A 12,909-nucleotide genomic window follows, 5' to 3' on the forward strand; every position below is an offset into this window, starting at 1 on the left:
ATCGTACTCACCCCAAACTTTTGGACGGTAGTATAGTTGTTAGAAAGACTAAATATGACTATAAATGACTGAAATTGGTTGTGGTTTTATCTTTCAATCAGATTTGATTTGATTTTTTTCAATCTTTTCTAAACAATCAGATTATTTTCACGATTCAATGCCATTTGACTTAATTATCTAATAACTATAAATGTAAATGCAGTCAGGTAGTTGCATGTTTTGGATATCTTAGGCTGGCTACACCCGATTTTGAGCCCGATTTGCACCCCCCAATGATCGTGAGGGTGAGGCCTGATTCGAGGCTTGTCTCAACCAACTTTTTGTCCAAAACATCCTCAATTGTGTGGTGTCATTACGATTATTTTACTGCGCCCGATCGCATCAGAGCCTCCATGATCCCAAAGCATAAATATCAAACATGTTTGAAATTTACGACTCTTGATGGGGCTGCCTCTTAACGTGATCCCTGCGATAGCCAATGAGAGCGAACAAGCGTCACCTACCGGATGTTGTGTGCTTCTATAGCTGAAACTTGACAGTGGAGTATTGAGAAAGAATATCACCCATATTCTTTTTTTCTCTTTTGTTTTTCACTGTACAACAGAACGAGCGCCAGGAGAGCCAGCTGACAACGTCGATTGTCCTCCATGTGCTTTTCTTCTTAAATCACGTTTGATCTCGCGAGTCACTGTGAAATAATTCCTACAATCGACAGGTGTGTGGTCTCGCGGTCCTGCCGGATCCTCTAGTTTGTGCATTCAGAGGATTATAAGGCTAAAAATCGGTTGAAACTGTCATTATGTCTGTGGTCTCCCACAGTTTTAACATTTGAAAATCGTCTAGTGTGCAGGCCTTAGTATCACAAGTGCTGCTTTCCCTCCAAAGTGAATCGATCTCCCCATTCAAGACGTCTAAAGGACTGAAATACCTTGTGTTTTGTGAAATGAATCTCAGGCCATGATGTTCTAAAGGGATGTTTTTCCAGAAATAGCTCAGCATGGCTGTGTTGAGGCTTGCTGTTGTAATGTGTGTGATGGTGTTTGTGGATCTCTGGGTAAATCCTGCAGCAGAGGCTCAGATCAATAATGCCAGTGATGGAGACGTGTGTTCATGTGCGGTTATGAGCGATGCTTAAGCTAATTCACACTCACAAACAAACGTTTATATATTTGCAAACTCAAAACCTTATTCATATTAACAAAATACAATTTGCAAATGCACAACCAAATATCCTCAAATGCAAAAACAATTCATGAATATCCAAGTATGTTTGCACATTTCTATATGTTTGTATGTGTATGAACTGATTGTTGAATGTGTATTTGCAAATCGTTGATCACTGTGAATTTATGTGCCTATTTGCAGACTTTCCTGCCAGGCACAGATTTACAAGTTTGTGTTTTTTATACATTCTCTTTAGCCAATCAGATATGAGTTTAAATAAATAAAAATTAACTTTTGTTTGTGAATGTGAATTAGCCTTCAGATTTTGGAATCAAATTTTCAAAAATGTATTTTGAGGCTCTTTTAGATCCAGACTTGTGTGCTGAGAGAGAGCTTTGTGTGAGCGCTCTGAATCTACAGGAATGCTTGTTATTAATATGTGTGGCACTGAGATGAGAGAGATGAGAGTAATGAGAAAATGGAAATTAATAACAAACTCCCCTTCATCTGTTCATTCTCATGATCACATATTCATACCTGCTTTCACTTCATACAGACTGAAGAAATAGTTCACAGGCAGTGAAAATTTTGTTTATTCACTCACCCTCATGTTGCTTTTTTATCTTTATGCATGCATTTTATCTTTTTCTGTGCTACAGTGTTACTTTTCTAAGTCGTATGAGTTGTTTGAGGAACATTTGAGTCATTATTTGCTCATAAACTCTCTATAGAGACTTTCACTTTTATCTTTCATATTTTTGCACTGTTTTGTTTTGTTCATCAGTGTTTCTAACTAAAGCAATAGTTCACCCAAAAATGAAATTTTGCTGAAAATGTACTCACCCTCAGGCCATCCCAGATATAGATGAGTTTGTTTCTTCATCAGATTTGGAGAAATGTAGCATTCCTCACTTGCTCACCATTGGAGTGAATGGGTGCCGTCAGAATGAGAGTCCAAACAGCTGATAAAAACATCACAATAATCCACAAGTAATCCACACCACTCCAGTCCATCAGTTAACATCTGGAGAAGACAAAAACTGTGTGTCCGTACAAATTTGAAAACAAAATGATGAAACAAATCATTTAGGCATTTTTAACATCAAACCATTGCTTCCGGCTAAAATATGAGTCCTCAATCCAAAATATTGCTTTCTCCAATGAAAAAATAATCTTATCTGAATCAGGAGAGAAATCTGCACAGATCAAGCACTGTTTACAAACTGAAGCAGCCTAAAACAGTTCTACAGAAATACGTGTGTGGATTTTGATGTGAGAGACAACAGGAGATGGACTTTTTCACTCGAGGAAGCGTTATTATGGATTATGGACTCATATTTTGGCCAGAAGTGACTGTTTCAAGTTAAAGTACCTTAATGATGGATTTGTTTCTTACAAACATGCAGATTTTGGCTTCACAAGATGACAGCATGTTGTTACCGGATTTGGTTCTCTTCCGCGTTGCACTTTTTACTTTCTCATTCATTGTAATTTAATTGGAAAATGTGATATAGGACGTGATTTTATTTGTCAGGAAATTATTGGATTGTAAACAGTGTATCTTTTTCACTGGAAGAAGCGTTATTATGGATTATGGATATTTTGGCCAGAATCAATGGTTTAAATTTAAATAGTAAGAATAGTCTGTACAAATAGAATGTGTATATATATATATATATATATACAGTATGTGTGTATGTGTGTGAGGGTGTGTGTGTATATATGTACATACAGGTGCATCTAAAAAAATTAGAATATCATGAAAAAGGTCAATATTTTTTGTCACTCATTTCAGTGTATATATTGCTATCCTTAACATTTAGTATACACATATTATGTATATTGTTCTCAGCACTACATTGTTTATTTCGACAAAGTACTCTGTCTGGCACAAACCATTGTATATATTTTATAGTACGATATTTTGCACTATTACCTTCTGGATTACCTCTCTTCTAGTTTAATATCTCTATTTGTATCTGTACTTTTTTTGTATTATGCCAAACCTTGTGAGCTGCTAAACAGTCTTTTGTTGTTTCAAAAACAATGACAATAAAACTATTGTATTCGATTCTGTTCTAGTCAGAAGCACATAGTCAGTTTGAGTTCTGAATCATGACATTCCTTGTGACTCCCATCTTGTGCTTGTTCCGGTGAATGGCTGTGAATGAATATGTTGCAGTCGCTGGTGTGTATCTGCGCAGATCCTGTAAGGTCTCTCTCTCTCTCTCTCTCTCCAGGCCCCTCCCCCGCCACTCAGGAGTTGATGACACGCTTGGGGTTCTTGCTGGGCGAAGGCATCCCGGGCTCCACGCGCATACCTATGGACGACAAGAATGAAAAAAAGGTATTTTCCGCAGCCGCTGCCAGAGTGAGAGAGCGAGACGGTGAGACAGACGGGAGAAAACGTCAAGGATTAAAGCCGCGTGTTTGCCGTCTGTCAGTGTGAGACGTGATGAGGAGTGTGTCTGTGTGCCACCACAGTAAGTCATTCCCGTTCGCTCTGAACCGCTGCAGAGCCGGCGACCAGAAACTTGAGTCATGTTAACTTGAGGTCTGCTCCAGAAATAGTTTTGTTCTGTCAGGGTTTCAGATGATGAGATAATTAAGCTGAGGCTGTGGTCCGAACGCCCTTCATGTGCAATGCTTTTGTTTAATAAATCATAATGCTTCGTCGCTCTGAGTGCCTGTGGGAATTGCATGAAGAGGGAAGCAACAATGTGCGTCTTTTAAAGAATTGGTAATGATCTGCGTCGTGTGTTCTTGGACGATGTTGTCCAGTGGGATTCGGTGAAGGTCTTTAATCTGTTTCATCAGACTGCCGGCTGGAAGTTTGTTTTAAAGGAACTTTCATCTGGTTTTGTGACCTTGACTTACTCACAGTCCAGCGATGACTCAGAGGGGCTGCTGGTGTTTGGGGTCTAAGAGAAAAGGATGTAAACAATCTGCTTAATTCAGGCTGTTGAACAGTCAATAACGTGATGGTATTTCATTTTATTTTGTCTAGACCTGTTATGTTATTCAAAAACGTGTTCAGAAATAAATTCACCCAGACAGTGAAATGAAAGCACCTGTTTTCAAAGTCTGAATTGAAATTAATTAATTGAAAATTAATTGAAAATAATTTTTGTGGGTCTTGATGTCAAACATGTCTATGTCTGAGTGTCAAAAAATAATTAACATTTAAAAGCTGAAATACTTGAAAAAAATGGCATAATTATTGGCATAATAATTATAATAATCATCATCATAAACAGTAGAATAATTGTATATTTAAATGTATATTATTAATAATAATAATAATAATAATAATAATAAACAGTGAAATAGTTGTACATTTAAATGTATTATTATTAATAATAATAATAATAATAATAATAGTTTAGCAGTTCTATATTCAAATATTAAAATTTAATATCACAGTGTGGTGTAATCAACATGAAGCAATTTTGTTGTTATGTGACAAGAAACACTTTAAGCAAGAAATGACATCGAGGACCGCTGTGGACCCTCATGATTGAATGTTGGGTCAGTAAGTTTTTAAAAATGTTGATATTTTTGATTTGATTTTAAAGTCAAAAATGTCTAGTGGGTGTAAATTTCAAATCATTACCATTTAAACGCTGAAATACTTAGTAGTACTAATCTAATTAATTACAGTGAAACAGTTTTATATTTAAATATCATAATAATAATAATTATTATTAATAAATGTTGAACTGGCAAGGTATGGGATATGCAGTCGACGACAAGAACATCATGAGCCATCTGTTCTACATGGACGACCTCAAGATCTTCGGTAGAGACGAGAAGCAGCTCAAGCAGGTAATGCACATTATCAAGACGTTCAGTGACGACATCCGATTGGAGTTTGGACAAGACAAATGCGCAACTGTTGTCTACATGAGAGACGTACGCGTCAATAGCCACAACATCCAGCTGAGCAGAGGTTCATCCATCAAAAACCTCGAGCAGGACAAAATGTACAAGTACCTAGGCATCGATGAAGGCGATGGTATTCAGCACAATGAGATGAAAAGTAAGATCATCAAGGAGTACTACTGCCGAGTCCGTCTGGCACTTAGGAGCAAGCTCAATGCCAAGAACAAGATCAGTGCTATCAACAGTTTAGCAGTCCCTGTCCCCACATACAGCTTCGGCACGATGGATTGGAGAGTAGAGGAGATCAGGAAGGTGGAAAGACAAGGAAATTGCTAACGATGCATGGCATGCACCATCCGAAAGCAGACACAGACCGATTGTACATCAAGAGACGCGACGGTGGCAGCAGGCTTATTGAGCTGGAGTCTGCGTACAACATCGCCATCGTCGGCCTTAGCAAATACATTGAGCAAGATAGTGACAAGCTCATGAACAGTGTTGGGGGTAAAGTATTACCAGGAAACGCGGGTTACGTAATCAGATTACTTTTTTCAAGTAACTAGTAAAGTAATGCATTACTTTTTAATTTACAAGAAAATATCTGAGTTACTTTTTCTGAGTTACTGTTTCCCATGTATTGACTGACAGCTCTCCTGTTCTCATGTTGAGAGAAATCAGGAGCGAGTGCAGAGGCGTTGTGTGCAGAGGCTGTGTGAACATGATGTTACTGTAGCTCTAGACTCAATGTCAACATGCATTTACTCATTTCACTCACACAAAAACAGATTCAGTATTCCTCAAAATGAATAAAAACCGTCAAATGCAAACTCAGGACATGACGCAAACATGTTAAATAACACAAATATCATTTATGTATTTAATTCCATTTTATTAATGCTGCTGCTGACTTTCGATGATCAACCATACTAATAAGCAAAAATTACTTTAGATAAACATACCATTTGTGTTTCTTTTGTTGTTGTTGTTGTTGTTGTTGTTGTTTCTGAAGAGAGAAAAACGAGGCCAAGGCAGATGAGAAAAAGTAACGCAAAAGTAACATAACGCATTACTTACCATAAAAAGTAACTAAGTAACGTAATTAATTATTTTTTTAGGAAGTAATGCAATATTGTAATGCATTACTTTTAAAAGTAACTTTCCCCAACACCGCTCATGAGTATGGTGAAGAAGCATGAAGCCAGTAAAACCAAGTATACCCTGAAGAAGACGGCGAATGAGATCCGCAAACACTATGAATGAATGAATGAGGGATTTATATAGCACTATATGTGTACTGCTGTACACCCAAATCATGTTACAATCATATGAGGGGTCTCTCCTCAACCACCACCAGTGTGCAGCATCCACTTGGATGATGCGACGGCAGCCTCAGAGCAACGGCGCCAGTGCGCTACACACCAGCTGCAGGTGGAGAGGAGAGAGAGACAGAGCCAATTCAGTGGATGGGGATTATTAGGGAGACCATGATTGACAAGGGCCAGTGGAGGGAATTCGGCCAGGACACCGGGGTTACACCCATACTCTTTACGAGAAGTGCCATGGGATTTTTAGTGACCACAAAGAGTCAGGACCATCAGAAGGACAGTGTTTTTTACAGTATAGTGTCCCCGTGACTATACTGGGGCGTTAGGACCCACACAGACCACAGGGTGAGCAGCACCCTCTGCTGGCCTCACTAACACCTCTTCCAGCAGCACCTAGTTTTCCCAGGAGGTCTCCCATCCAGGTACTGACCAGGCTCAACCCTGCTTAGCTTCAGTGGGCAACCGGTCTTGGGCTACAGGGTGATATGGCTGTTGCCATGGCCTTCCCAGGCACGAGGATCATCCAGAGAGCGCTAAAACAGTGGGCGGAAAGCCAAGCTGGAGTTCTGGATGAAGGTCGAGCACTGAGAGAGAATATCGAACGAGATCGGATCGAGTGTGTGAAGGAGAAGGCTCTCCACGGCAAGTTCTTCAAATATCTGAATGAGCCGTTTGTAGACAAGGAAGCCAGTCTGATCATCGCTGCCCAGGATCAAGCACTTAACACCAGGTACGACGGTAGATGTAGAATGTGTGGAGTAACTGAGTAAACAGTCAGTCACACAATTTCTGGTTGCTCCACACTTTCTGGCACAGACTATATGGAGCGACATAAAGTTGCAAGCTATATCCATCGGATGATTTGCAAGGAACTTGGTGTTGAAGTGCCCGACAAGTGGAATGAGACTGTCCCACAACCAGCAGTGAACAATAACGACTGTACCATCATGAGGGACAAGGGTGTGTTTACCGACTTGACCATCAGTGTAAATCACCCGGATATCATTGTCCACAACGAGAAGGACAAGATGTGCCTGCTCGTTGATGTCATGATACCAGTGGAGAAAGAGAACGACAAGCTCACCAAGTACAAGAGGAACACAAGAACAAAGATAGTGCCAGTTTTGAAAGGAGCCCTGAGATGCATGAAGAAAGGTTCCCACCGATATCTGGATCAGATCCCAGGGAAGCCAAGTGTCTTTGAAGCACAGATCGTGTTTTGTGGGAACGCATACATCCTACACAAAGTACTCTCTTAGAGAGGAACTCCCAAGGTTGTGGCTGAGTCCCAGATGGTGACTGAGAGACTCTCGAGAAGGAAAAAAATAGTAGAAATAATAATAATAAGTATTGTTGTTGTTATCTAAATTATCTAAATATTATCATTATTTATATATTATATTATTATAATTAAGAACAATAAAACAGATTTATATTTAAATATCAGTGTGGTATAATTACCATGGAGGAAGTCATTTTGTTGTCATGTGATGAAAACCTTAAAACAAGAAATGGCACAGAAGAGGACCCTGATGACTGTATGTCAAGACAGTAAGTTTCTGAAAATTAGTTTTTGGGTCTTAAAGACAAAAATGTCTGAAAATCTTTACTGGAGATTAATTAATAAAGAAAACTTTTTTTTTTTACATTTAAAAGCTGAAGTACTTTGCCATAATATTTAATGGTAATATATTTATTATAATAATATAATTACTGACAATGAATCAGTTTTATATCTAAATATTAATAATTAGCATGCCATTAATTATAGAAAGCAGTTTTGTTGTAATGTGACAGGAAACATTTGAAACAGGAAATGACTGTAAACCCTTGTGACTCTGTCATGTCAGTAAGTTTATTGAGATTTTGAATATAGATGCTAATAGGTGGTGTAGCGAATCAGCTCATGGGGAAATATGAATAATTAATCATAACTAGTTATAATTAATTATAAATATTTAGATCCGCTGTAGATATTTACTTGACCTCTCAGGGTCAACTGTCTGTCAATTCTAAGAACGTTAATTTCCTGGTTAAGGGAAATAACTTTCTTACTGTACAACTCTACACAGAGCCTGTAGCATAAATCTGCAGTTATGAGCAAACAATGACCAACGTCAAGTGTGATACAAGTAAGGCTTTAATAACTACATAAACACTTAAACTAGTCCAACATACTACATAAACACTTAAACTAGTCTAATATACTACATAAACACACACACACACACACACGCATACAGTTGGTATAGGAAAGGGTTAAAGCTTAAGCAGTAAAGAGGAGAGAAATAAAGAATGAAGTTATGGAACACAGACATTTTGGCACCCAGTATGTTTATTGGGTGAGGGGTCTGTGAATGTTTGTTAATCTAATGAATAATTGATTTGTTAAATCAAATGACAAATGGTGTGTCTGATTGGTCCAGACGCTACAGTGGTTTTCTCTAGGTATTCTGTGAAGTTCTGGCTTGAGGCATGTGAAGGGTCTTTGGATGAGGTTCTGGTGGCATGTCAAGGCTTTTTGCCTCATTAGTTTTGGTTTTATTTGACTGAAGAGAAACCTCAGACTCTGGCATTGATTTAGCTGTTGTGCATTAAACTCAACATTGGCGTTACAATCCTTTTCTCTCTCTCTCATCTCTCTTCTGCCCCTTCATATAATCCAGATAACAGTGTTTGGACATCAGCACATCAGCGTGTCTCTCTGTTGTCTCTCTGCAGTGTCCAGTGAATCAGGGAATCAGTCCATGTTCTACTCTGACCAGCAGCACGGCGTCTCCGTGTACGGACAGTCCCTGCTCCACCTTAAACAGTAACAGCGGCCGTCCTGTCTGTGGAACCATCATCAGCCCCAGCTCCACCCTCGAGAGCAAAGACAGCGGTATCATCGGTGAGACACACACACACACACACGAACTCAAAATCAACATCTTCCCTGCAAATACTCATTAGCATAATGAGAAAGAATCTCAGCGTTGTAAAATCTAGTTAAATCCATCATCCAGTCGGGACCAGGGCTATTATAGTTAACTAAAACTAAAACCATAAAAAGGTTTCCGTTTCTTGAAATAAAATAAACATTAACTGAAATCAAATATAAAAAACTTTTTATTTCAGCTAGTTGCCAAGGCAACATTTCTGATTTTTATTTAGTTTAACTTGAAAATAACTAAAACTAAAACTAAAATAAACATTTATAAAAACTATATAGACATATACTAAAACTACTAAAAATAGCAAAAACACAATAAAATTACTAAAACTTTAACTAAAATTATAATGAAAATGGAAAATATACAAATAAAATATTTATAAAAAAACAAAATAATTCTTAAAGCTATTATAGTCATTCACTGATTCCAAAGTAACACTGATCTTGACACAACATTTTATTAATATTTTTTCATTAAAATCTTAATTTAATCCAAAAATACTGCCATTATACATTTACTTACAATTTTATTCTACAATTAAAATAATTTTTAAATAAACAAATATTAAGGAATAAATATATATCGAAGATATATCGAAGATATATCGAAAATGGCGCCGACGCTGATGGCTGCCTCCGTGGCGTGCTCCGCAGTTGTTTTTATGTTTTTGTTAGTTCGTCCTGTCTTTAGTTATATCCCTGCAATCAGTTTCACCAACGACGAATTGCTGGACATTCGGCAGTACACACCACCCGATATTTCACCGGTTTTCGACTATTCTGATGTTTTGCTGGACATTGTAGTCGGCGGAGCTGCTGTGCTGATCAAGCGCTTCAGGACGCGCAGACAGGGGAATTTGAACTGTTGCCATCTGGTCGGCGCTACAGAGCACTGAGCACCAGAATGGCCAGACACAGGAACTTTTCTTCCCTCAGGCCATCCATCTCATGATCACTTAACAATAACTGTGGAACACACACTTATTTATACACTCATACACTTATTTATCTAACACACATACTCAGTCTACACCTCATATTTGCACATAATATACAGTACCTGTACATACAAAACTGCCTATTGTAATATACCTGCACATACAATTGTCGATTTATATATTTTTATTCCTTATTTACTTGTTCTATTTTTTATTTTTTATTATCTGTGTTTTTTTGTTCTGTCACTGTCATTCTGTTACACTGTGGAAGCTTCTGTCACGAAAACAAATTGTGTCTACATACCTGGCAATAAAGCTCATTCTGATTCTTATATATGAAATAAATGTCTTTATTTTTCCATTGTAACAATGAAAATGAGCATTACAGGCTGATAGCCCTAGTTTCTGAGAAAATTCTACTTCCTTTCAGTTCGGTGAATGTTCTTGTCCTCCCGTCATTCAAAAATAATGTAATAAAGAAAAAAGTAATAATTAAATAAAAAAATATGAATAACAATTATTACTTATTATTTTAGTATGATTAATAACAGTGAGGTATTTTATATTTAAATATTAATATTCAAATATAAGCATGGTCTTATAGAAATTATATCAGATTTTAGTATATCATATTTTGCATAAATAAAATGAAGCCTGTTTTGAAAAAAATCTAATTTTCATTGTTGTAAGGTAATATATATATATATATATATATATATATATATATATATATAGACTTTAATAAAGCAAATCTCTCCCGTGAACTGCCAAAATACAGACAGCACATCACATGTCCCACCAGAGACAGTAATATATTGGATCACTGTTACACCACAATAAAGAATGCATATCACTCTGTTCCACGGGCAGCTTTGGGGCTCTCTGATCACTGTTTGGTTCATCTTATACCGACCTACAGGCAGAAACTGAAATCAGCTAAACCTGTATTAAGGACCGTATAAAGATGGACTAATGAAGCAGAGCAGGATTTAAAAGCTTGTTTTGACCTCATTGGAGCGTCTTTGAAGCTGCTGCCACCGATCTGGACGAGCTCACAGAGACTGTATGTAACATCTTATATCAGTTTCTGTGAAGACGTGCATTCCTACCAGGACTCATCTAACTTACAACAATGACAAACCATGGTTCACTGCAAAACTCAGACAGCTCCGTCAGGCCAAAGAAGATGAGCCATGTTGGCCTGCAGATCCAAACGTGGGGGGTTTTGCAGGACGAGGTGTTGATGCAGCTTGGCTGCTTCAGAAAGTCAGTTTTGAGCTCCGCTCTGCATTTTTTCGGTTGCAGATCGAAAGATTAAACATTTCTCTATGAATTATGCACCATACAGGCTGGCAGTCCTAGTTTCTGAGAAAATATTGGAGAATATGTGTTATTACCACAAAGTTGTAGTTAGAAATGGGCGTCTGACCCTGAATTATAGCCAGTTTATAATCGCATTTGTCTTGCGAGGAGTTTATTTTGTCCTTTAGATGTAGTACACATAAGAAGCATGACGAATTTCGGTGTAAATTGTTTGTAAAATCCATCCTTGCAAGAATTGTTTTGTGAACGGGTTACACAGAAATTGGTTCTGCTGGTGTTTGATGCATTAGGCCTGTTGTCAGTGTCATTTGCTCTTTACACAGAGTTTTAGGATGAGAGAAATCAGCACACTTGCTGAAAAAATTCAGTAAAATTTACGGCCAGAATTTTACCGTAAAAAATACAGTAGCAGCATTTTTGGTTTTATGAATTTAATTTAAATTTACATTTAAAAATCGTATTTCATTGATTCATCTGATTGAATGTTATTATACTGAGTTCTGAAGTTCTGAAATCTGTTTTTCACCGTATACAGTAGGGGAACTTACCGTTAACCAGTTAATAGGTTTTTACTGTAGCATTTTTACAGTCTTTTACCGTTAAAATCACGATCATTTTTTACAGTGGGGAACATGTTGCCTTGATGTAGAGGAGCGTGTTTGGCCTGTGTGACCCACTCAGTTTGTGAATAATCAGCAGAAAGAAAAGGAAAACATTCAGTTAAGAAAGAGTGTGAACAGCTGTTTAGATGCAGTCACTGAGACACATGTGTGCATGGATACTGTGAGCTCGGCACATCTGACACCACATTGAACATCTGGCTGCTTCTCTTTTATTGAAACCCAGAAAGAAAGAGTGTTTGAGGATTTTTAAACATTTCAACAATGAAGAAGAAATGTTTAATGGGTTCTCATGAAAACCCTGGACTTTTAAGAATGCCTGGAAATATCAGGGAAATAAAAGCAAACCTAAAAAGTTATAGCAATTTCTATAGTGCATGTAATTGTTTCTAGTATTCAGTATTTCATTTGTTAGAATTGCTTTTTGTGAGTGCAGTATCTATAAAAGATTTTTTTGAACAATCGTCAAAAATAATTTCCAGCAGTCCAGTCATGGAGTTTCATTGGTCACAATTTTTGAGAACCCATGTATTTGTTTGCTTGTTTTTTATATTTTCTATATTTTCTTTTCTATGTTTCTAGTATGTTGGTTAGAATTGCTTTTTGTGAATGCAGTGTCTAAAATTATTTTAAAAAATTTAATTTTGAATAGTCAAAAATTATTTCCAGCAATCCAAAATTGTGATTTCTTTCTTTCTTTCTTTCTTTCTTTCTTTCTTTCTTTC

At 37.3% G+C, this 12,909-nt stretch overlaps 1 protein-coding gene across 1 annotated transcript in view; it reads left to right on the top strand.

Annotated features, from left to right (window-relative positions):
- The window catches only part of LOC107739047 (protein TANC1-like), a gene marked incomplete at its 3' end in the record, with an annotated part of 173,052 nt that overhangs the window by 112,576 nt on the left and 47,567 nt on the right, over positions 1-12,909 (top strand). Inside the window, exons 5-6 of the mRNA XM_016551016.1 lie at positions 3,405-3,511; positions 9,093-9,261. Coding sequence (XP_016406502.1) covers positions 3,405-3,511; positions 9,093-9,261 — 276 coding nt within the window. The remainder of the gene's footprint in view (positions 1-3,404; positions 3,512-9,092; positions 9,262-12,909) is intronic.

Source organism: Sinocyclocheilus rhinocerous, unplaced genomic scaffold (genome assembly GCF_001515625.1).
Source record: "Sinocyclocheilus rhinocerous isolate Xijiao unplaced genomic scaffold, SAMN03320098_v1.1 scaffold1096, whole genome shotgun sequence".
Lineage (NCBI taxonomy): Eukaryota > Metazoa > Chordata > Actinopteri > Cypriniformes > Cyprinidae > Sinocyclocheilus > Sinocyclocheilus rhinocerous.